The following is a 24,861-nucleotide window of genomic DNA, read 5'->3' as shown; positions in this document are numbered from 1 at the left end:
AACAGCTGTACCTCTGCTAAATAAGATTCTGCTGTGAAGATAACAAAAAAATTGTCTATGTAACCTTTTCAATCCTGTCTTTTTCTTCATATGCTTCCTCCAGTTTTGATCTAATTTCTTCTTTTTCATTAAATGCTTTGAGCTCCAATGTCCTTGTTCGTTCCATCTCCAAAGTCATTTCATGACAGCTTTTCTCTTGGATTCTGAGGATATTTTTGGTCTCTTCTAATCTGCCAATATAAAAGAACCATAAAACATTAAAAACCAACAAAAATGTCATACAACTGAATTCCGAAGTCAGTCTTGGACATGGAGGGAGGCTCCTTTAAAAGCATTATTTTGAGATATTGTATTCCCTTGTATTGTATTTCCCTAGTGCTAAAGAAGGGAAAAATTTCATTCTGCTTCACAGTTCTTGTGTTTGAGACTATCAAATATAGGCAGTGTTTTGGAGCTACTCTTCTCTTTGGGAACTGTGCTGTTTACAATCCAGGATATACAACTCCACTCACGATTGAAAACAGACGCTTCACCTACAAGAACACTTTGAATTAATTCACCTAAGGAATGTAAATTTTCCAGCTAAACTCAGCTGCTCTACAGGTCCCCTCTATAAAATGCTTGTTTGTCTGTGGCTTTTCCCCTCTGACAGCCTCATTGCTCAGAAACATCTCTGAGCACTTCAGATGGTCTGAGCCTGCTTGGTCGGCCTGGTAAGAGAATGAGTACCACTTTTGATAGAATTAAAACATTTTCAGCAAATGAGGTTACAGGATATTAAACTGTGCCATCAAACTTAGCAGCCTGTCTATTGCTTCTATGAACTTGAGTAATTTTGCAGATCAATTCAAATACTGCATACATGAAATTTCTGTCATCAGTTTTGTTTTACTGAAGTGTGGTTTAAGACCTGCTCTGTGAACAGTATTCATTTGCTGCATTTGGCAAGCCATTTTCTTGATGAGAAGAGAATGTTTTCCCTCTTTGTCCACTATTTGCTTGTATGACACATTGTAGCACTGCTATGAAGTGTGTTTTGGAGACCAGGCAGGAATGCAAAATCAGTGCATCAAATAGCAAAATAATCCCTAATTTCCAGACTAGGGTTTCTGGAAAATTTAATGCAAATCACTTTTGAAATGACCATGTGCATAAGAACTATCTTCCTCCTTAAAAGAAGTTACTTACATAGAAAGCATTCCATCAAATGAAAATAAATCTTATGTTAGAAAATTCAGCCACAATAAATCCTGAAGCAATACAGATTAGGAAAAGAACAGCAGGACAGACATTTTCGAAGTAGTTTTTATCTACTGATTCAGTATTTTCTTTCTTTGCTATTATCCATCCAAGGTATAAAACACTTGAGTTTTGAGGACTACTTGCCCAATAGTGCAAACACAATTTAGAAAGCCTCTAAAAAAAAAAATTTGTTTTTCAAGCTGAACCACAGAAATTTAAACAAATAGCATAAAACCCAAATAACTACATTATGTTTCAAATTATAAAACATTTGCATTATTAATAAAGAAATGAACAGTATTTCAATTTAATTTGAAAAGGAATGCTATTATAATTCACTGCATATAAATAACTTTAAACAATTAAAAACATCCTTTCCAATTAAGTTTTTATGGTTCTACCCATTATTGTCCTGATATAATGCTATGTAGTAATAGGTGCTACTACCACCTACTGATGAGAAAGAGTAAGAAGTCAAGGTATCTCGCAGAAGTGTAAATAATTCCAAATTATGTCTTTTGTCATTTCAGATCTTGGACTTCTATTGCTTAAATGTATCTTTTTTTTTTCTGTCATTAATTAGTTTAATACTAGCTTCCAGTTCAAGGAACAATAGTTAGACTTACTCTGCTTTGATTTTCAGCATTTCTTCCACTGCTTTATTCTGGAAAAGTTCAAAAACATTAGATGCAATCTTAATGTTTAATATACACATATATATATGTTTAAAAATATCTGTTACTTAATTAATGTTACATATCATTCCAGATCATCCTACTACCTAGTAGTTCACATCTCTAATATTCACTTTAAGTTCATCTCTTTGCTGTAGGCACTTATTTCCCATTTCATGCCAGCACAGCTGACCCACAGCAGTGTCTCTCTGCCCACACACATACAGCAGAGCTCTAACAGGGGGTTCTTCTGTCTGGGACATCCATGGAAACCTCTGCTGTGACATTAACTTCCCTTTGACAGAGCTCTGACATTAGCAAGTGACACAATCTTCACTTTCCAACTCTGAGGATGAGTCAGATTTAGCAATCTGAATCTGGTTTTGCTAATTGTGCAATCTGACACCCAGTTCACTGGTGTTAGGCCAACATAGAAATCCTAAGAGGCAAGTCTCAGGCTGTGCCTCTTAGAATTCACTAGAAATTGGTGTTCATTTTGCTGCCTGAAAACAAAAAAATCAAACCAAACCAACCAAAAATCACATTAATACTTCACAGCAGGTCAACAGCAACTGACATGAGAAGGATAATATACCTTGGCAAGTCGCTCTTCAGCAATCTCTTCCTCTTTCTCTTTAAGAACATCAGGATGTTTCTGATCACTATGAAATTCAAGAATGAGAAAAAAAGTTTCTCACAAACAGAGGAACCCATTGTAAAAACATGTAATCCAGATTAAACCAGTAAATGTGTGCAGTTGTTTTCACACATGTTCATACTCAAAATATTGAACATCATAAAAAAACTCTGGAAGGGTTTAAACTTCTGAACACATTTTCTTTCATCAGAGTATAAAGAAATTAATGTTTTAATGGAAACAACTACAAATGTAATAAATATGCAACTTATGTTTGTTAGACAGCTGTGCTGGTTTTGGCTGGGGTAGAATTAATCATCTTCACAGCAGCCATTAGGAGGCTGTGTTTTGGATTTGTGCTGAACACAGGGTTGATAATGTAGAGATCTGTTTCTTATTGCTGAGCAGGGCTTGCACACAGCCAAGGCTTTTCCTGCCTTCCATACTGCCACACTGGCTGGGAAGCTGGGGTTGTGTGGGAGGCTGGGAGGAGACACAGCCAGGACAGGAGACCTAAACTGACCAAAGGGACATTCCAGACCATGTGACATCATGCTCAGTGTATGACAAAGTGGGGGGAAAAGGAGGAAGAGGGGATGTTTGGAGTGATGGTGCTTGTCTTCCCAAGTCAGTGTTGTGTGTCATGGGGCCCTGCTCTCCTGGACATGGCTGAACACCTGCCTGCCCATGGGAAACAGTGAATGAATCCCTTGGTTTGCTTTGCTTGTATGTGTGTGTGACTTTCACTTTCCCTGTTAAACTGCGTTTATCTCAACCCACAAGTTTTCTGGGTTTTGCTGTCCCAGTTCTCTCCCTGATCCCACTGCTGGGGAGTGAGTGAGTGGCTGTGTAGGGCCTGGCTGCTGGCTGGGGTTAAACTACAAGAGCAGCTTTGGGATGGAGGTACATATTTTGTTATTTCAGTGTTCATGTGTATGGAGACTGCAGAAGACTTCCTACAGGATCACTGCTTAGTGGTCTTGCCAAGTCAAGAAGGTAAAAGCTTCTTGTATTCAAAAAACTTCCCTAATTTTTATTTTGGTAGTTTTTAATCAACACGGATGGAAATAAGAAAACACATACAACTAAATTAACTCACTTGTAGTGTGCCATACAGGAAAAAGTTAATTGGTTAAGAGTTTTATAATTGCATCATATTACAATAAAACCAGTTTTCATAAACTTAAAATCTTGTGAACAGATCAGGTAGGTTACTGAACAATGATGCTGTTTCTAAGGCTTTCTGCTTATTTTGCAACAGACATTTGAAATTGTGTTGAAATTGTTGAATTGAAATGGAAATCAGAGTCAAACAACAATGGTTACATTGCCATGGAACACTGGATTCTGTGGCTTTGTTTTCAGTTTATATAGGTTTTCTAGACCAAATTTTTCCACAATAAAAGCATTATTTTTATGTTCCTCACTTATTGGATTCCTGACTTGGGACTTTGGAATATAATTTGGATATGCACTAAGAATTCCCTGCTCCTTTTAGTTGATAGGAGTTGTGGTTTGAATAGACCAAAGGCTAATTGTATACTGGAGGCTTTAAAAGTTAATTTATGTCTATACTGAACTTGTGTTGCACTTATTTGGACATTCCTTATCTATTGGATCCATAACTACACAAGTGACATGGCAATATAGAATACCCAGGAATTACTACGCATATAATGATTTTACATTGTTTCCATTCCCTTTATAAAACTTTATTGCACTTAAGAACTTGTGATTTAAGGGTTATAAAGTTTACAAGCCAGTAAATAATCTTCATAGAAAAGCTTGAGTCAATCTCTAAATAGGCAAACAACATAAGACTGTACTTCAAATAAAACCTGTAAACTTTATCTTAAATATTTCAAGTTAAGAGAGATTTTTTGTGTTTTATTTTACTTTACCTGTTCTTGCTTGGTCTCTGAGCTTCTACAAGGCTCTGTAAACTCCTGTTGTTCTCCACCAATATCTGCATTTCCAGACGCAAGTTCTCCAACTCATTTAATTGATCCTAAGCAAGAGAAATCCAAACCATTTTATTTGAAGACCAAATTGCAATTCCTATTTTCATTTCTAGCTGAACTTGTTTTTGAGTAGAATAGAAGACAAAAAGATATTTCTCAGAAAACAGGCATGGTTCTCTGGCAAATATACCCTTCCATCTATAGTTGCATTAGAAACTTTGAGAACAGTTTCAGCAGCAAATATTGAGAACTGTTTCAGGAGCAAAAATGATGTTACCATTTGACATTCATGAACACAAACAAGCATAGTCCTTGGGAAAATGAGATTTACAGACATCCCAAGCAGGTTGTCACCACTTGTTCCCAGCCTAGGTAAAGGGAAAACCAAAAACTGCCTTCCTGCTTTAATGGAGATACTACTAAGCAGAGCTCACTAAAAAAACCTGAACTCTGCAGTCTGTCTCATTTTGACCTTACAAATTGCCAGCAGAGATTAACTCATAGTACCTTCAGCCTTAGAATTTCATCATTTTTTGCTCTTCGTTCTTCATTCAGTTCATGCACAAGGTGCTCCAGATTTATTGCAGAGGCCCTTCGATCAGCTATTTCTTGCTCATGAGTTTCCAAAAGCTTGGCCAAATTAACATCAAAATTAGGAGGAGTTTTAGGACACTGGAAAGTGAAAAAACCCAAACATACAAGCTATTAGTAAAGGACTGTTTTCCCTATGTATTGATTACATGTTTAATACTTCATTGGAGACATAAATGAATACATTTCTGGCAGGCAAATCATCAATAATTACAAACTATGTGAAAATGTTTCTCTCAAATGCCATACCTGAGGAAATGTTACTGAAGATGAGTCCACAAAGCAATCTATTTGCTTCATTTTCAGTTCATATTCACTCTTCCTGTTCTCCAGTTCCACTGTCATTTTGTCTAACTATTAGAAACACAGGAAGAATTAAAGTAGCTCATAATACACATAAAATAGGAAACAAAACAGCAGTCAGATCTATATTTTGAGGAAGTTTAAGTACACCACAAGTTATTTTAGATTAACAAAGACTTCACTTTTCGTAACTCTTCTGTATTTAGTCAATCACTGTTAAACTCAATAGTTGTATGCAACAAGCATTTTTGAAAGGATCTATACATCTAACTACTTTGTAGTTCATCTGAATTTTGTTCTTATTAGTATTTGATTTTCTTGCCTTGCTAACACAATCTGCCTTTCAAAGGGGATGCCAACACAGAAAAAAGCTATTATGAACCTGGTTGGCAAACATTACTGGTCAAAACATGATTTGATACAAAGATTTTAGGGATATAGATTCAGTTTCCACAAGAGAATATGGTAACTTGACAAAAGAACTCCTCTTCCAAAAAATAACTTACTCGAGTCTTTGCCAACACAAATATATTACTTAGCACTATGAGAGTTGTGACAACTAGAGCTAAAATCTGAACAAAGGTTTAACATAGCTATTTAGTCTGCAGCAGCTCCAAACCACTGCATAATTTACACAGCTCAGCAGTTATCTCTATTGCATAATGATACCATTTGTGGATAAGTGTTAAGAAGAGGAAAAAGTAATCCCCTATGTTACACTGCTGATAACCTGAGGTTGCTCTGCTCTTACAGGTATTGATAATTTTACTCTGCTATCAGAGTACACATTTTTGTGATCTCTAGACAACAGTTCCAAAACATTACAAGTTACCTAATCTTTGTTCAGAAGTTTCTGAGCTACTACTTTCCTTTTACAAGAAGAAGCATTTCTCTTCACCAAGAGGACTATGTACCAGATGCTCTAAAATGACAAGTGAAACCTTTTTCAGAAACTAAAACTGACCACAGCTCCCTCTCAATGAGCTAACTGTGAATATTTCTCTGTTTTACCTGTTCCCTGAGTTCCTGGATTACAGCTTCTTTCTTTGCTATGTCTTCCTGTGCACACTGGAGCAATGCATGGTGTTTCTTAGAGGCCTCTGTCAGACTGATCAGCTGATCAGCAGTGTGACGCAATTCTTCACACAGAAGGTCCCTCTGTTTTAAGTTGTGGGATGTGTAAAAAAAAAATATTAAAGTTATTGCTGTAAGTCAGTTGGTTCAAGATGTTTTGTCATTGGTGCTGAGATTGCTAACAGCTACAAGCATCTCCCTTTTCCTTCTACTTTTTCATCATGAATTGTAGCAAGCATTCATCTATAAATTTATTTTAGCATATTTCGATATCCTTGGTCTTGGTTACAGAACAAAAATGAGAACTTTTCCCCAGTATAGTGACAATTAAGATTCTAGTGAAAGATCTTTGGAATTAATCACTATTTTAAAATATAATATGTACTTTAAAAGAAACCAGAAAAGAATGTATAGATTTTAATCACACTGAAGTGATTACAGCTTTTTTTAGTGCACTGATATTCCACAGATCCCTTTGGATTTATTCTAGGATCTATACTCCCACCCTATCTGATGGGGCATCATACCTAACCAAGATGTGTTAACACATAAGGAGAAACTTCTTCTAGATTTTAAATGCCACCTCAGATTAGTTCTTCTTGTCCAGTTAAGAAAGCATAAAGAAATTAGTAACTGAAGTATAAAGTAAAGAAGAAACACCATCATTTTATCGGGAGCCAGATATACCCAAGGATAACACTGAAACAGGAACTGGCACTAAGCTAAAAAGCCAAAAGCCCCTAAGTGATCCATTTGCAAGACAACTCAGCTTTGGGTTTCAGAATGTCACTTTTAGATATGATTATGAACACAATCTGTTTATTTTAAAACAGATTTACATTATGTTTAATGTCCTTTGAGAAACACACACCTCCCTGGCAGACTTTATTGGTGCTATCTGATTGGACTAGCAAATCTAACCACAGATGATCTTGTAGAAATTACATGTAAGGAGGTGCTAGTATTTGTGACTGTTTGACGTGTTCAACAAAATAATGATGACAGCAGTAATGGAAAAGACAGAGTTAAAGAAAGATACAATATTAAAAAGCAAAACCACATTTGAATCAAATGTGTGCCCTAGATCTCTTTCCAGCAGGTGGAGCTTTTAGTTAAAATTATGAGTAGAAAGAAAAGATATTACTGAATATAGTGCAGTGGGGGAAGAGACACTGTGGAACATAATATATTCTTCTACCTATTTTAATTTCTCAGCTGCATCATCTAAAGCTGCCATTAAATTCAGCTGATGATTCCTTAGTGGCCTTAACAAAATTAAACCAGGCTCTTAGCATAGGCTTTTATGAAGTAGCTTATAAAATATTTATGTCAAGTAACATGGTAATTTAACAGAATTTGTCAGGTATCTAATGAAAAATTCTTTTACAATCAGCTTAACTAGCTGTAGTTTGAACTAAAATGAGGTTAAGTTTTACATGAGCATTTTAAGCAAAACCACATCCAATTGGTCTGGTTGAACAAATAATCATAATACACCAACATTAATGTTTTTACCTCAATGTTATCAGCTATTTCTCTTCCTTCCAAAGCTTCCTTCAGTTCTTCAATCTTCTTTTCCTGATCTTCTATGATTCCCGTGCTTTCTTCTTTTGCAGCCAGAACAATATTATACTTGTACTACAAAAATCATTCAATCAGATTTTAAATATTTTAGAAAAACATATTATCAGGTAAAGTTGGCAAACAGAAGCCAGATAAATGTACATCCCAAATCTTTTGATGACAATTACATTTAGAAATTAGTGTCAATGACTAAAACCAGAATGATATATTTTACTTGCTAAATCATACAAACTGTTTGTAGAGATTAGTTGCCAGAATGATATAAAAAGATTATTAATGTGAATTAGCCACCATAATATATCTTACCCACTAAAACCATTATTAAAGAGATAGTCATATTTAGAAATCTGTCTCATCAACATTTTTCTATAGAACCTTTGGCATTCACACATAATATATCACGTAAAGCATTTTGTTGATTGCTCTATCAGTTTTCAAACCAGACCTATTTTAATAAAGCAGAGGCATCATATTTATTCATAGTTATTCAAATACACAGTTTTAGTTCTTTATACTTGTTTTCAGATGTAGAACCTAGTAATGCCAGCAACATAAAAATTCACTCCATCAAAAATGAATTTACAATTCAGCTTCAATTGCTGAGGTCTTAAATTGCCAATTTCTGAGAAAATCTAAATGTGACTGTCAGCTGAGTGGGGTTTACAGGATGTGAATAGGTCCCTTTAGAGACACAGTTTTTTACCCACCACGTGGAGAGGGTTCACTTTTTGAGACAGCCTTAGGCATAAAATGTTCAGAAGATTTCAACATGTCAAAACAAAGAAGTTTCCTTCTAAAACACTGCAGCAAGTTATACTGTTTGAGACCTGTGATTAGACATGCCATTGCATCCCATTCTAAAGAACGATACCACGTCCTTCAAAATGACAGAACATACATTTATATCCTCGAGCTCTCTTGTCAGCCCATCTATGGACTCAGTTTTATGATTAATTGAAGACCTCAGCTCCTGGATCTGTCTCATCAAGTCAGTTACAACTTCCTGCAACATAAAAAAATTAATCCTGATAAAATACATATAAAATCCATATAATGTATAACTGGACTTTTTTGATATATAATTTGTCAATCCCAAACTGTAATCAATCAGGTGAAAATGAGTCCTCAAACTGCACATATAAAAATAACAGAAAATTCTTTGCTAAATCACTGGCTTTTGTTCTAAGCACTTAAAGAAAGAGCTAAATAACCTGCAGTGTTTCTTAGAAGAGAAGACTGGCCTGCTGATTTAGTCTTAGTAATGCTTTACTAATAGGAGAACAGAACTACTATAATTTAAGGGTATGTTTGTTTGTAATGGAAAAAGGCACATTCAAGAAACACCACTGCACTGACAATACCAGGTGATTCTGACCTTATGCATGTCAGATATTTGGGTTTATGATGGAAAAAGCAATGCTTACCATTGCATCATGCCAGGCAGTAAACACACCGTGTGATTTCTTGTGCCTGTTTTATAGACAGCAAATATGCTTGCACTAGGGGAACTCAGCTTTCATACTACAACAGTCTTCACATAAAAAAGTGTTTAGATTTTCCTAATAATGTGACACATAGTCACATTCTTACAACACCTTTCTTAGCTTTTCCATCTGCCCATTACAATAGAGCCCTGACTTGAAGGCTCTGTTAATCATCTGGGGAATTATGTATTGTTAGGCATTGAATGTTCAGTAGACAGTTTTACCTTCTTTTTTTTTTTGTTTAACCTTCAGTCAACTTGTCTTTTCTCTAAATGCATACCAGTTTCCTACCTCCCTACAAACTCCATGCTAGGAAAAAGTAGTACTTGGCTATATAGCCAGGATTGCCTAAAAGCACAAAATTATTAAGCAGCACAGGAAGGCTCTGGTCTTTCATCTCTACTACAGAACATAGTTCAGAACAGAAATAAGCCCAAACCTTATCTGTATCATTTGTCTTCTTCAAAGAAGCAATAGTCTCTTCGGCAGCAGCCAGCTCCTGTTCCAATGTCCTCAGTTTTGCTTCCTAGAGGAAATAATATTTGTGAAGGAATGTCTTCACTACCTTTATTGTATTTTATATAGTACCAAGTCATGGAAAAAAAAAGGAAGTAAGTTGTTAACCTTACCTAAAAAATTAACCAGTAGCTTAACAAAACAATATGTAGCCTGAGCTACTCTACATTTATTTTGCTGGTAATCAAGCTAACAGTCTGTACACCAATAAAATTGTTATTAATGCCCAAGGAAAGCCACGAACACACAATTCACATATTCAAATCTGCTATTGTACCTGCTGCTCACACTGTGTCTCCAATTCTGAAAATGGTTTCTCCACCTGTCCCTTTTCAAGTACTTTCAACAGCTCCCTGGTAAAAATAAAAACATATTTTGATTATATTTCTCACTAGAAATGTAAGAGAACTTTACCAAGAACAAAGTGATATGAGTTTATTTTATTTGCACTTAATTTTCTTAAGTTCTTCAGTTATCACCTTCCCAGTGCTATACAAAAGTCTAATACTTTAGTTACTAGCCTTACACTGCTACCAGTGGCAGAATTTTATCTTTGACATGAAAAACTATACAATGAAATTACTTTAAATAAAAATGAATTGCTGTTCTGATTTGGATGAAATAAAAAACCCATCTGGAGAAAAACGCCTCTACAAATGGGAACCCCATCTGAATACAACATATAGTACCAATGAGGGCGGATGAAAAGAAACCCCACTGCTAATTAAAACTTACTTTGAATTGTTTTCTTTGTCTTCTTGTAATTGCAATGTTAGTTTTTCATTATGTTCTTTTTCTGTTTTCAGAAGCTGCAAAAGGTTCTAGAATATCAAAATATATGTTTGCTATAAGAAGTTACAATATAAGGTCTCTAAAGCAATTTAACAAAATAAAAACCTAAACAAATCCTTAAGATGACTGAAAAAAACCCAACCACCCCAGAAAACCTTAATTGGAAACTGGAAGATCTTTAGTTTGTCCTGAAGACGTTGAAAAGTAAACTCTTATTTATATTAAGTAATCGAATATTTTCACCTGCAATTAATGATAGTTTCATATAGCTATGATGTTCCTCAATATCCAAGGCTGTGAAGGGAAAATTTAGAATTTCAATTGTAGATTAATTTGGGGGCATTTTAAAATTCTGTATTTGTTCAAAATACTGAAATATACAGAGTTTAAACCAGGAATATTCAATCTGCCAGCATTCTCTTAAACACTAACAAGGAAAATTTATATGAAACTTGCCGAGCAGGCACCACATACCAACACAAGCAAAATTATTTGCAAAATCTCTTGAGCAACCTTGCTGCTGTTTTGCAGTCACTGCAGTCTGAAAAGCTTTCAAGGACAGTATCAACTAAATTGCAGCACACTGATCCACCACAAGCCATAGATCATTTTAACAAAATCACATCCACTATGAAAATTTTTAAGAAACTGCTTTGTAAAGATAGAATAATTAGGCTAGTCTTGACTAGCCCTGAGATAAAAAGTCATCTCAGCAGTTCAATGTCAAGATTCTTTTCCAAAGAAGCATCTTATTCCTTTAGTAATTAACCCATCTCCCTCAACGTTTCCAGAGCAATTTCTTCAGCCTAAAAACGTACTATTCATGATGCTACTGGATATTTCTGATAGCCTGTGGTTGCAAAAATCTTGCACTAAGTTTGGAAAAAGAATTTGGGTATATCTTCCAAATGAAATCACTAAGAAACCTATTACTACTGTGGAATGTTATCAGTGATAAAATAATAGAAATTAGGCAGTCTGGGTTCTGTATAATCAAGTCCTTTAAAATCCTTGACTGTCTTACACTCAGCTCAGTTTTCATTGCTTCTGCTTCTTGCTTCCCCTCCTCAAGTTGTTGCTTCAGCTGGTCTGTCTCAAACTTGGCCACCTCCTGCAAATTGTCGTAGTCATCCTGCAGGCTTGCCTTTTCTTCAAGAATCTTTTCATGTTCTAGCCTTCATAAAAAAACCCAGACCAAATAATCTAGTAAGGGTTTGTGTCCTTATAAAAATACTCCAATCAACTGTATTTTAAAATATTCAAATAATATACAGAGGGAAAGAATACTCTCCAAACAGACACAGAATGCACCAATACAACCACAGCATTTCATTTCAGTCCCAGGTTCCTGGTCTTACAATGCCTCACTCAATTACTTCAGCTAAGACATGACCTGCTATAATACAAAATGTAGTGTAGTTTTCCAGGAACAAAAAACAAACCCAAAACATAAAACCAAAGCACAACAAAACAAACTAAACAAAACAGCAACAAAACCCAACATAACTAAACCACATTAGTAATTAAAAATCATACTGATTATCCTCTCCTGATGATAATGGCAATTATTGCAGACAAGGAAATGAGCTTTTCTGGCTTTGATACTCAAACCAGTTATTTTTTGTGATTTCTTTCTGCTTGTAATTTTTAGAGTGGCATCATTATGTCACCTGCTTCATGTGACCAGACTGACAAACTGTCCACTTAACTTTTGGAGAGCAGCAAATTTATAGATATATCCTATTTAATGAAAAAATGATATAGGAAAGCAAAATTAAGGCAGGCACATTTTGTTTCCTTTCTAATAATTCCACCATGTTGCCTGAAATAGGCATGAAAGAACAGACAAACAACCAAACACCCTCCCCAACAAACAAACAAACAAACAAGCAAGCAAGCAAAGGAAGTGTAAGTTCACAGGACAGGATGACTAAATCACTGGATGCATCCAGAAGGGATGACAAGGCATTGTACCAAACTGCCAACATACCTGACACTGTCCAGCTGGAACTGTACATCCATATGTCTACCAGAAAGCTGACTTATTTCTTTCTCTTGCTTTTCCCTAAAGGCACTATATTCCAGTTTTACATCAGACAGCTCCTTGTCTGCAGACTGCAGGACAATGCGCAAGTCATGGACTTCACTTGTCAATACTGTCAAAAAAAGCCAAAATAATTTACATGTTAGTTGGAAAACAGTGTTAGATATAGGACACAGAATGCTACAGAACCTGCTGGGATCACAAAGCCCTGCATGTTTTCAGTGGAATTAATCTTGAAAGTCACACAAAGAAAGGCTTCATGAATGGAAAGGGTCAACAAAACACTGACTTGAAAGGTGAATCAAAAGCATTCCAGACAATATCACTGTAATTTCCATAGACAATAGAGGTTTAATCCTTTGTTTTTATTTAATATTTTCATTTTAAATACTGTATCTTGTACCACCTCGACATTCAAAGACAGAACCATTTTGAATATTGTATACTGTGCAAGACTAGGCAAAGATGATATGCAAGTATTAAAGATTTTTTCTTTATTAAAAAAAAAAAAAAGAAAATCAAACCAGTATGTCTAACACCCCAAATAGTTACTCAGCACATGCTATTGTTGATTTAAAACAGTAAGACACCTCCAAACTTTTAATGAAATTTTAGTATTACAAAGACTTACAATCAGCATTGTTTTGACTTTCCTGAAGCTGCTTTTCAAGTGATTTTATCTGTTCATGGAGCTCCTGGCGCTCTTTACTCCAGTCATTCCTTTCAGATGAAAGAAGCTTGAAAAGAAAAGTAAAATTTTTTAAATAGAAGGAAGTGTGGGAGTGGGTAGGACACACACTGTAACAATAATATAATGATGTATTAAAGCATTTCATCAACTGGTTACAAACACATTTTTCTTTAAATTCAGTATTTGGTGACTCTGAAATCCCTCAAAGTCCAAGGACAAAATAACTTCTATAACTGAATACATGACCTTATCTAAAAAGTTCATTTAAAAGGAACCCACAGCTTAGGAGCTGATATCACAGATATCAGAAGTGAGACTGATCTGGAAAGAATACAGGCCTTATTTCCTTTTCTAAGATAAACCAACCCTAGCAATTAAGCAAGACTTGCAAATATCTGATACATCGTTCCAACTGAGATGAGTATTTTCAGCATTCCAAAGTTTAAAATTTCCTTGTCGCTATAGCTGTTTTCTAGAAATCATGAAGTTGGCCAAACCCAACCAAAACAGTGTTTATTTGCTTATATTGAAGCTCAAGCAGGCTTGGATTCACAAGATTTAAAGCAACAAAACCAAACTCAAAACTGCAGTGTTATGTTGTATGAACCTTCTCTGCTTACTCCAGCTCCAGGGGGGTTGGATTAGATGACCTTTAAACCAAACCAAACTATTCCATGATTTTAAATCCTTATCTTCCCTCACAGCCCTGAGTTATGATGCTATGTACATTTGTGAAAATGCAAGTAACATTACAAGCCCTCACCAGACAACACAGCACTATTGACTGTATGATAGTTACATGAGCCCTGTATTACATTGTTCTCTCACCTCCTGAATTTGTGCAGAGTGATGCTCCAGTTTATTAATATGCTGCTGGAGTTTCATATTCTTGCTTTCTTCTTCATCCAGCTTTGTCTGCATTGTGCTCAGTTGCTCCTGTGACACAACGGACACTCAAAATTAGAGCACCCATCTTGCACTTTTTTTCACATGCCATATGGCAGTCTGTGCTTATTAAATATAGAAAGTCAACAAGTTTCTATTTTTCTGACCTGAACCAACAGAAAACTCAAAAAAATCAGCTGGTATCTTAAGTAGCTGATTTCTCCTATTTCTAACTTAACAAAACACAAGAAAATCCATCAGTGAATACAAGGACTGAATCCAAAAAACACTTAGCTTTCAGACACATGATTATCTTGGAAAAATAAGGCTCTAAAAAGAAAATATTCAAAACATACACTAAACTTTTTACAGGATTTCTGTACTATGGTAAGCATCAAAGAGGGGTTTTGGTTGCTGTGCCAGGGTTTTTCATGCACTGAAGTTAGCTCCAGCTTCTAGAGAGTAGTTCAGATAAATTTGTAGTGTTCTTCTATGTGACAAAAGACCTTCCCTGCCCACTAGAAAAGATACAAGACAATGTATAATGGTGGACAAGCATTATTTGGCAGGTTTCTTCAAATAATGCAGTATTATATATTAAGATTGTATACTGTTCCAAATGTAGCTGTCAACTTATAAAGAGGATTCCTCAGAGACAAGTTATCAGGTTTAAATAGAAAAAAGTATGAACATCCTGCAACAAACTACTTATTCAACCTTCAAATCACTTTCAGTATTTTTGTTGTAAATCCTCTTTCAAGTACAATGTATAGAGAACTGTTTAGTGTTAAGTATTAATGAGAGGCTTCAGTTTCCCATGCAAATCAAAATGCGCTTGGTGCAGGGGAGGTACTTCATGGCAAAGCCTGCTTTTTTGTAAAGTTGCACATACACTTCACTTTTTATTCAGAACATTCACCTGTGCCATTTTGAGCTCCTCAGCAATGGCTTCACATGCTTGTTCACTCATCTCTGGAGGAACTGGCTCTTTTAGAATGTCATCCATCATCTCTTCAGAATGCTGAAAATCTTCAAAATTATAATCTGGGCTTATTCGCGGCACAAGGCGAGACCTTAGCTGGTAAGCTCTAGTTGGAGTGGTTATGCTCTGTTACAAAGATTACAAAGCAGTCTTTATTTTAACTGTAAAATTAAATTAAAATTTTGTATTTTTTGGTATTGTATTGTGGTATTGTATTTTTTGAATTCTATAAGCAGAATAATTAAATAAAATACTTCAAGTGGCTAGTTCTGAACTACTATTACTTCTTCAGATTTGTCATCTGATGTCAGTAGCAGCCATTCAGTTAATACTCTAGAACAAAGAGTAGCCTATTTGGTTTATCACATAGGGAGAACATTCCAGAAAACTAGTTAGGCTAAGGGATCACACAAATGACAGTCTGTACTCTTGCACAACTCAGGAGTAAGTATGCATGGCCTTAAATAAACTTATTCTCATACCTTAAGGCTTTCTCTGTGTAGCTTATGGAGCTGAGAGACTTCTTGGCGCTTGTGTGCTTTGGTTGCCTCCAGAATGTTTTCAAGATGTTGGTTGGCTTTCTGAAGGGATTGGAGCTCTGATTCCAGTTCCATCTGTTTTTTCCTGTTTAGGAAGTATTTTGCTACTGTCAAAATGACTCCATGAGTATGCCTTCCTATCAGTAAGGATACACTGCAGTATTGCCAATGAGAAAACTGCAGCTGAACTTTTAGCCGAACACCAAAATGCATTATTTTGAGAAGAAAGCCACTACTGCTGTATTAAAAAGTAAAAAATAACATATAAAAAATTAAAAAGCTAAGCAGCTTATTTGTGCCTGCATAATGAAGCAAGCAGATGGATAACTAAACATGTCAGAAAAAAAATCCATTACATAGTAAGAAATAAGCTGAGAGCTCTGCAGTTCCTTTTATGAGAAAGTGATATCACCCATACCAATATGGGTTTAAGCTTTAAAAATGTTATCCAGTTATATGAGAAGTCTAAACTGGAGCTTGCCAGGATTAAAGAAAATCCTTTAAAGACTTTTTTTTTTAAAGTGCTGCTCTGTTAAGATTATTTTTCCCTCTAAGAGTACTTTAGCTGAAATCCAACAGTTGAGCAGAAATTTAGGAATAATTTTCACTAGGTATTTTGCAGAGCTACATGCTTTACTGTGATAGTTGCCATTACTGTCATAATGGTAGGGTCAAAGTCTATGCACAAATGGAAACATACTATTTAATCTCTTGGCAGTTTAATGCAATCATTTTCCCTCATGCTCTTGGCATCTGCAGCAACACTTAGGGAACAGAGTAGAAGTTCTGACTGCAATTGGACAGCAGAAAAATTAGCATATGTTGTTTTTATGAAATTGCTATTTTACTCTACTTTTATTCAGTTACAGCATATGTAACCTGTATGTAAAGTTTGTCACTCTGAAACTGGAAACAAGTTTAAATTTAGTGACTCCAAAGGCTGAAAACCACATTTGTGTTTGACTGCACTCCACCAAGAAAATGTTGGTAATTGATAACAAGGTGCATACATACTAACAAGAAAGTAAGACATTCACAAAACATGGAATACATAAAATAGAAATCTATTTAATGGGCAGAAAAATAAAGTAATCAAGATATAAAAATAGAAAGAGATTACTGCAATTAATGATATGGAACAATTGATGGACTGCTGAATTGATAATCTCAGTAGATCATAATATTATTATTTATAAAGTTCATAGGATTTGCTACACAGAAACCTAACAATAAAAATACAGATTTGTACAATTGCCTAAAAGAGCAAAAAGGATATTAAAAGCTAGTTTGTAAAAATATAAGTATTTTGCTTTGTAAAAATATAAGTGGGGAGGCAAAACTGTGCCTGATGCTTTTAGAATTGCACTTTAATTTCACTGAAATCAACAGAAAGCAACATTGTAAGGTACAATTAAAATAAATTTTTAAAAGATCAGTCCCTTTTGCCTTCCAGGTTTGCATTACATTTGCTGGAAATGCTATTTTTCTTCTATCTGCAGTTACAAGATCTGAATTTTTCAGAAATGGGGTTAATCAAGTGAAGTAATGTATTATTCACATGCATATGAACACTGAAGGTATTAGTGAGGCCATTCCCATTATCTTGTGATGCCCTCTAGGAGAACAATGACAGTAAATTCTTTACTACATTAATAAGGGCAAAGTAGAGCCTTACCTCATGTTTATGGATATAATGGATATAAATGTACTACTGACACCATGTCTTGGCTCTGATTTGAATTAAACCTTTGTTCCCATAACAAGTCTCAAGATAACAGTTTTATTGCCTTCTTAAAAATCTTTGAAATTGAGATAAAAAATTAACAAACAGGTCATCCAGTTTTCTCAGGTGCTTGGATTCTACATTTATGTTGATTCAAACTTGCAGACTTTAAGTGATTATATTAAAAACTATTGTTGCAAAAAACCAAACCCCCAAATACCCCTCTCATTCTCCCCTATCCCATCAACTCCTACTTCCTGTCAGTACCTCCACCTGATTTATTTCAATTACTGAAGACATCTGCTCTGCATGGAAACTAAGCCAAACTCTCGCAGCGCTGTTAAGGAGGTGACTACCAGAACTAAAGGGTATGTCCATCTCCTGCATGGTGTGAAGCATTTTTCTGCATCTTGCTATCAAGAGTGGCTTTGGAAAAGACAAGAAAACCTGCAGCAGTGCAGATGTACCTTCAGATTTAACGATGGCTGTTCCCTAGTCTGGGAATTAGCGAGTTCAACAGGAACATACCCTGTGTGTGCATATTGTTATCCTCAAGCTGGCCCTTTCTTACATGCAAAGAACCAGCCTAGCTGGTATAATCAGGATCTGAGTCTTTCAAAAATCGATATGAATAATGACTTAAAACCACTTAATTACAGATATTTCAATACTGTTTTGTCTCACTTGGTTAGCTCTTTAAATTCTTCGTATTCTTGCTTTGAAGTTGCCAGTTCAGCTTGGGTCTGCAGCAGATGAGCTTTCAGCCTTTCCACAGATGCCAGCGAGTTGCCTTCCACTGACATGGTGCTGGAATGTAAGCGGTGACCTAAAGAACAAACACAGACCCTCTGAAATCACACAGCAGCTCAAATACCTAAAGTTTCACTAGAATGAAAGTGTTTATCAGCTTTTGAACAGCACAGCAGCAATTGAGATTGACAAAAATAGGTACTGGCAACAGCCCACACAAAACCCAGTAATAATTAATATTACTGCAGTCTTCATGCTAATTAAGGAGCACAAAATGAGATTATAGATGAGTTTCACAAGATGCAAATCAAAATTCCCTATTGCTGGAAGGCCGACATGAACACAATTAAGTGAAATTGTTTTATCAGTCTTCAGGTACCACTTTGAGGAAGGCAAAAATACATCAAGACAGACATTTTCAACACTATGCTGCACACAGCAGAAACACAGTAAGCACATTTATCTGGAAAACATTAGCATATTTTTACCTTTAGTACTTTTCTCTGTGGCTGAAGCTTCCAAAAAAGCTTTTTCTAGCTCTGCAATGGTCTGAGCATCAATTTCTTGGGCCTTTTTAACTGATTGTAAAGAACGAAGTTTTTTATTCTCCTCTCTGAGATTATGGTTCTCCATGGCATATTTTGCAATTCGTGGGTGTTGTTCCATCTGTGGTAATCAATGTTTTATTCAACAGTTTTTATTTTCCAGACAATGCTATAGCTATCTAGCTGTTCCTCTACTACCTTTAATAAGGATTAAACTGTAATAGAAAAGGAAAAGAGGCATTCCCCACAGTGGTTAAAACTACTCAGTTTTTCTTTGGTTAATTTTCTTACTGCCTTGGAATATACACTCAAGATAGTGAGTTTACATCTTATGTGTTTACTCTTTTACTGGTAATAAAGCAGTAAGATGCTTTTCTTGCTGCTCTCGATACCCTTTTCCATTTTAACTTTAAACTTTGGCTTTCTCAACACCATAGTAATGGAATCTTCCAACTTTAAACTTTGGCTTTCTCAACACCATAGTAATGGAATCTTCCTTGCAGGCCATAGTAATGTTTCTGTAGTCAATAAAGGACTGACCTGAACTTTGTTTCTTTTCCTCCTCCCTTTCCTTTGAAGTTCAATTATGAACTACAGATTTATGCTACTCTGCCAAGACATTTACTCCTCTTCCCTCCTTGTGTTGGAGGAAATTGTCGAGAATTTGCCTTCTCTCTTGGGTTTCTTTGTTCTTCAAAACTGCCTCACAAATGACACCACACCTACCAGACACCTAAATAACCCAAAGCTGTTCTTCAAACAGCTCCAGGACACATCCCCCTTTATACGTCCACCTGGCATGTGTCTTATCTTTCAAAACCCACAGCATTATTGCCATCCTGCTGTCTTTCTATTTCAACTGATGTCATAGAGCTTGAAGTCTGCCATCTGAATGAGGATTTGTGATTTGGAGACTTCCTTGACTTGCTGAAAAGAAACCTGGTCCTCTGCCTAACCCAGATCAGGTGGCCTGTGGCAAGCTCCCACCACAATATCACTCTTACTAAACTCTCCTCTTAGGCAAAGTCAAACTCTAAACCCAGTCCTTGTCTCTTCTATAAGGAAGCCCCATGTGTTTGAGATGCTTCTGTAAGGGAACCCATCCCCCATCCTCTGCTTAACCTTCCTAAAAAGCCTTTATTCACCCATCACAGGACTACAACATATGAGCTGTCTCACACGCAAAAAAACTGTTCCAGAAAAGAAAAGACAAAGACTTTACCTGTTCTCTGAGTATCTGCACTTCCTCCCTCAAGTCACTGAGGAGATCATCTTGCTCTTTTGGCAATAACATTCCACCAGCTTCTTTATGCAACCTCTCCAAGCGAACAATATGGTGTTCCCGGAATTTAACGATCATTTTATTGGACTGAACAAATTTTTCCTTCTTGGCACACAGCTCTTCTAGCTGTGCCACTTTTTCTAATAAATTCTTAGAAAGTACATAGACAGATTAGTGAATTTTTAAGGCGCACATCTTACATACAAATGTCAGGCAGACAAATCATGCAAAATCTCAGTTGACAGTAATTTTGTGAATACAGACTATTTTTAGCAGATTTGTAGAGAGCAACAGCTCATATCAAGAACCAAAATTACATGTGTTGCAAAAATTGTACTTAGAAACTCCAATATGATCTAGTAGAGTAAGTATTCTGTTAAGCACCTCAGATGCACATCACTGGAGTGCCTGTTTCAGTTAATTTTCTTTAGGAAAAAAGTCCATTTTGTCTGTTTCAGTACTATACCATGACCAAAGAACAATAAAATGAGAATGACTGGGACTTTGCTTCAAAAAACACACCATTGATTAAACTACTCAAAATTCAGCAAAACAGAAGCTTGTTGTGTTCAATTTTTTTAAATTAGAAAACCCCAATAAAGCCCTCACCCCTTAAAATTAAATATACTATCAAAGATATCCTATGGCTTGTCAGAATTTGAAAGACAGAAGAGAAACATAGAATTATTTCAGTTGGAAAAGAGTTTTGCGATCATCAGATCCAACCATTAATCCACCACTGCCAAGTCCACTACTAAACCATTGTCCTTAAGCACTACAGATGTTACCTTAAATGTCATTTGACTAAGTTCTCTTGTTACGAAACCTTGTTATATTTGGACAGGGTATTTTTATTCAAAATCAAGGAAAATCATTAAGAGAGTCAGCTTCAATATGCTCACTGGTCTCTCACCAGAAAGGACACTGAATGCACTTAAGAATATCAGTGTTTTCTTACCTTCTTTTCACCTTCTGATTTCTCCCAGAACAACATTGCTTCAAGAAAGTTGTTCATGTAATTTATGTTGCTCTTCCCTTTTTCAACAGCATCTGTAGGGGAAGTCAAAGAAACAAATGCCATATTTATTAAAACACCACTTAGACGGCTTTTTCTACATTTATAACATGACAGTTGTGTAAAGTAAATTCAAATAAATTCTTTAAACAGTGTAATTCTTCCACAAAGATCATGTGCCATACCCACAGCACACTGTTTAGACAGTCATTCCGAGTCACCTGCAAGTGTTGATAAAGAACAGAGCTAATTTACATAATTGTATAATTAACAAAGTTGTTCAAGCATTAAACAGCCTTGCAGTGGACTTTAATAAAAGTAAAAGAATCAGTCTGTTCAGCTAAGCATATCTATAAAATGCAAAATCCCTCAGAAATTAATTTGATAACACTAAGTCATTATTAGTACAGTTTGTACATATTAAAAGTGGACTGACTGGTTTATGAGAAGGAACTTTAGGAAAATAAGTTTGAATTATGTGGACAATTAGTGGCTTAATCTGGAAGGAAAGTGTCCACACAAGGGATTAAGAGGGCTTAATAATCCACTTAGAAATTAATTCAAAATAGCATGTCTGAATGTTCTAATACAGGCAAGTATACTTATTTATGGAATAGTAATCACCATAGTATCTATGTGCATGATAGCTACATTATAATGATTTAAAATATTTAAAAATGCCATCATGTTTCTGAAACACATAAAAAGCAGATTTTGTATTTCTGTGACTGAGTATTGCAAACATAATTTAACTGCACAGAACAAACACAGCTCTGATATATTTGGTTCTTTTCAAAAGTCCTCCTCAGTGCTTAACCATCATCACTTGTTTTCCCTCAGAACTCTATCATGGGTCTAAACATTGAGCCCTCTGTCAATATTCATATATTTATGAACCATGATTCAGTGTCCTACCTCATCTCTGACCTGTTTTTACTGGCTGAACTTGTATGCTAACATAGAAGTACTTTTTCCTTGGGAAAACTCAAGCCCAGATGCTTTATATTAGACAAGACTTTCTAACTTGCATCATAACTTCTCCTGCTGTATCTTCTATTTCTTGGCAAGGTCAGGAAAGAGTTGACTCACAAAAACAGTAAGCTACAAGACAAAGTTTACAACCTTGCAATCAAACGTTATCAAGCAGCGCATTTCAGTGAGAGACTGGAAAGCTCTGCTGAGATTTGTATTGCAGATAAAATGGCCTAGTGAGAAACTTATGGAAGATTACCTAAAAACCCTATTTCCACCTTATATTGAAATCAAATGTCTGTTGAAAGTAAGCATCCCTCTTAGGTTCTTCTGGAAGGGGCAAAAAGGGAAAAGCGGGAAGAAAATCCTGCCCCGATAGAAAGAATGCAACATTGTGCCTTCCCTCTGACTAAAATGTACAAGGAATAACATGCAAACTTTTGGTTACTTAAAGGATTAGGCAGCAAAGATCTTAAGAAGTGGAAGCATATCTAGGTATCATATAATAAAACCATAGTCCAGTACCCAAACTTATGAGGAAGAAAATAAAACCACATTAACAATTTCTGCAAGGTAGCAGAACAAGTACAGGAAATAGAAACCAAAAGCAAAATATGATCCCAGTACCTCAGTCCCTACAAAAATGCTAATTGTTCAGAAACTTAATGAAGGTCCCCAACCTTCTGGGTTATAGAAGTAGCAAATTCTCCCTCACCTCCAACTCTTACCTTGTGATACAGAAATACTGCACACAGATGGCACTGAAGTAAGTTTAGCAAGCTGCTCTTTCAACTTCTTGACTTCAGCTTGCAGCTGGTTCACATTTCCTTGTGTATCTTCATTTACTACAGCCTTTAATAAATAGGAGAAAATTAGGAAAAGGTATAAATAAAAATCTTACATGATAAGAGAAAACTCAAAGAATGCAAACCAGTAAAATTACTGAGAACCACTTCCATCTTAGAAAAGGAAGAATTCCTTGAAAAAGCAAAGTTCCATTCACTGAGAAATCAGCAAGTTGCACTTCAGGTGGAATTAGATGTTAAAAAATGTAATGTGTTTGCAGAATTGTGTCTGGACCTTCTTTACCAACAAAGCAGTATACATCACAGGCAGTTTCAGCTAAATACCAGCATGCATTTAAACAACCACTCATGAAAAATTACATTTTGGGCACTAGAATTAATATAGAACAAGTGAACAGAAACAACATTGAATCAGAACGTTTTTTTTGTCAATTTGCATTTTTTGTATAATTTACTTTTTACTTTTTCGTAAGGAAGTGCTCTGAGAGCAAGCAATGAATAAGAGCTGTGTGCAGCCATTACTTAGTGTCCAGCTGTTGTCCTTTATTCCTAACCAAGAGGAAACAAGCCCTTTTCAAAAACAATCTGTCTTAAAAAAAAATCACAAAGTAAATTAATGTCTTCAAATAAGCTAAATAAACTTAAATTAGTGAAAACACAGGAGTACTTCAGTGAAGCTACCTTGCTTGCAGATATGTAAGTTAAAGTGTCTCTTGCTACAATAAAGACATTAACTGATTTTCTTACCTTGTTTTTAATCAACTTTGCTCTCTGAGCAAAATTAAGAGTGGACAGTGTTTCACCAAAACACTTGGATCCTGGGTGAACATTGGCAATTATACATGTTTTTGCATTACCACCAAGGGAATCCTATTTAAAAACATGGAAGTTAGTTTTATTTGCATGTTTTTGGTGACAATAGGAAGCCATCACCTAAAAGACACTGTGTATTATTTTGAACAAATTGCAGAAATAATTTAGCTTAACAAATATCCACATAGAAGGTAAGTTTCTCAAATTTTATTTCAAATGTGGGGATAAAGGATGTGACCTTAAATACTTTATTTGGGGCTTCAAAACCCAGACTATATTGAGATATTTTATTCACCTGAACAGCAGGGAGAGGAAAAAATTCTAAACAACTGCAAAAATAATTTTGGTAATTAGCAGATTAGTGGTAACATTACTTTCAACATCATCTGTTCATTGTACCAACCTATCTTTCTTCTGGTTGCAACTATCAAACAAAATCACAAACCAACAGATTCTTGACCAAGGATATAAAAGGATATAAAAGGATCATCTCCCTTTTACACAAACAGCATTTCTGTGCTGTTAAACCAGTAGTTCTCACATCTCAGGGGAGGCAACATTTATAGCTAAAGACTAAAAGTCTGGTACTACAGAATAGTCCACAAGCCTTGATGGTATTCTCACTCTGTAGTAGCAAAGCTCATGTTCGTGGATTTCTTTGCAGTACAGACACCTCAAAAAATGACCACTTAAAGTAACAAAGTTGTAATTCTCTTCCAGTTTTTTTGTATTTTGGGTTGCATTGGAAGAACATAATTCCTCAGAGTTTCATCAATCTACACAGAACTGGGATGGAACATTGAGAAATTTTGCTGTGATCACAATACTGTGTTGTAATACAAATACTGTATGTGCACAAATACTATATTATAATACAAAAATATACTACAGCCATTCATGTACACTTCACAGAATTTTGGTGAGTGCTGACATCCAACAAATCTTTGACTGCTCAT

The 24,861-nt window shown here is 35.6% G+C and overlaps 1 protein-coding gene across 1 annotated transcript in view; it reads right to left on the bottom strand.

The window, feature by feature from the left end:
• Positions 1-24,861, bottom strand: part of KIF15 (kinesin family member 15) — a 33,956-nt gene that overhangs the window by 1,352 nt on the left and 7,743 nt on the right. Inside the window, exons 10-33 of the mRNA XM_030943139.1 lie at positions 23,840-23,962; positions 23,015-23,138; positions 21,258-21,349; positions 20,240-20,449; positions 18,961-19,138; positions 18,407-18,548; positions 15,943-16,084; positions 15,398-15,586; positions 14,422-14,529; positions 13,534-13,639; positions 12,849-13,014; positions 11,883-12,033; positions 10,802-10,887; positions 10,344-10,419; positions 9,990-10,076; positions 8,965-9,069; positions 7,998-8,120; positions 6,420-6,566; positions 5,355-5,459; positions 5,022-5,186; positions 4,455-4,561; positions 2,512-2,578; positions 1,869-1,906; positions 65-230 (exon numbers count right to left, since the gene is read on the bottom strand). Of these exons, the coding sequence (XP_030798999.1) occupies positions 65-230; positions 1,869-1,906; positions 2,512-2,578; positions 4,455-4,561; positions 5,022-5,186; positions 5,355-5,459; positions 6,420-6,566; positions 7,998-8,120; positions 8,965-9,069; positions 9,990-10,076; positions 10,344-10,419; positions 10,802-10,887; positions 11,883-12,033; positions 12,849-13,014; positions 13,534-13,639; positions 14,422-14,529; positions 15,398-15,586; positions 15,943-16,084; positions 18,407-18,548; positions 18,961-19,138; positions 20,240-20,449; positions 21,258-21,349; positions 23,015-23,138; positions 23,840-23,962 (3,003 nt within the window). The remainder of the gene's footprint in view (positions 1-64; positions 231-1,868; positions 1,907-2,511; positions 2,579-4,454; positions 4,562-5,021; positions 5,187-5,354; positions 5,460-6,419; positions 6,567-7,997; positions 8,121-8,964; positions 9,070-9,989; positions 10,077-10,343; positions 10,420-10,801; positions 10,888-11,882; positions 12,034-12,848; positions 13,015-13,533; positions 13,640-14,421; positions 14,530-15,397; positions 15,587-15,942; positions 16,085-18,406; positions 18,549-18,960; positions 19,139-20,239; positions 20,450-21,257; positions 21,350-23,014; positions 23,139-23,839; positions 23,963-24,861) is intronic.

The sequence above is a fragment of the Camarhynchus parvulus genome, chromosome 2 (assembly GCF_901933205.1).
Source record: "Camarhynchus parvulus chromosome 2, STF_HiC, whole genome shotgun sequence".
In the NCBI taxonomy this organism is placed as follows: Eukaryota; Metazoa; Chordata; class Aves; order Passeriformes; family Thraupidae; genus Camarhynchus; species Camarhynchus parvulus.
This window is presented reverse-complemented; position numbering and strand designations above follow the sequence as displayed.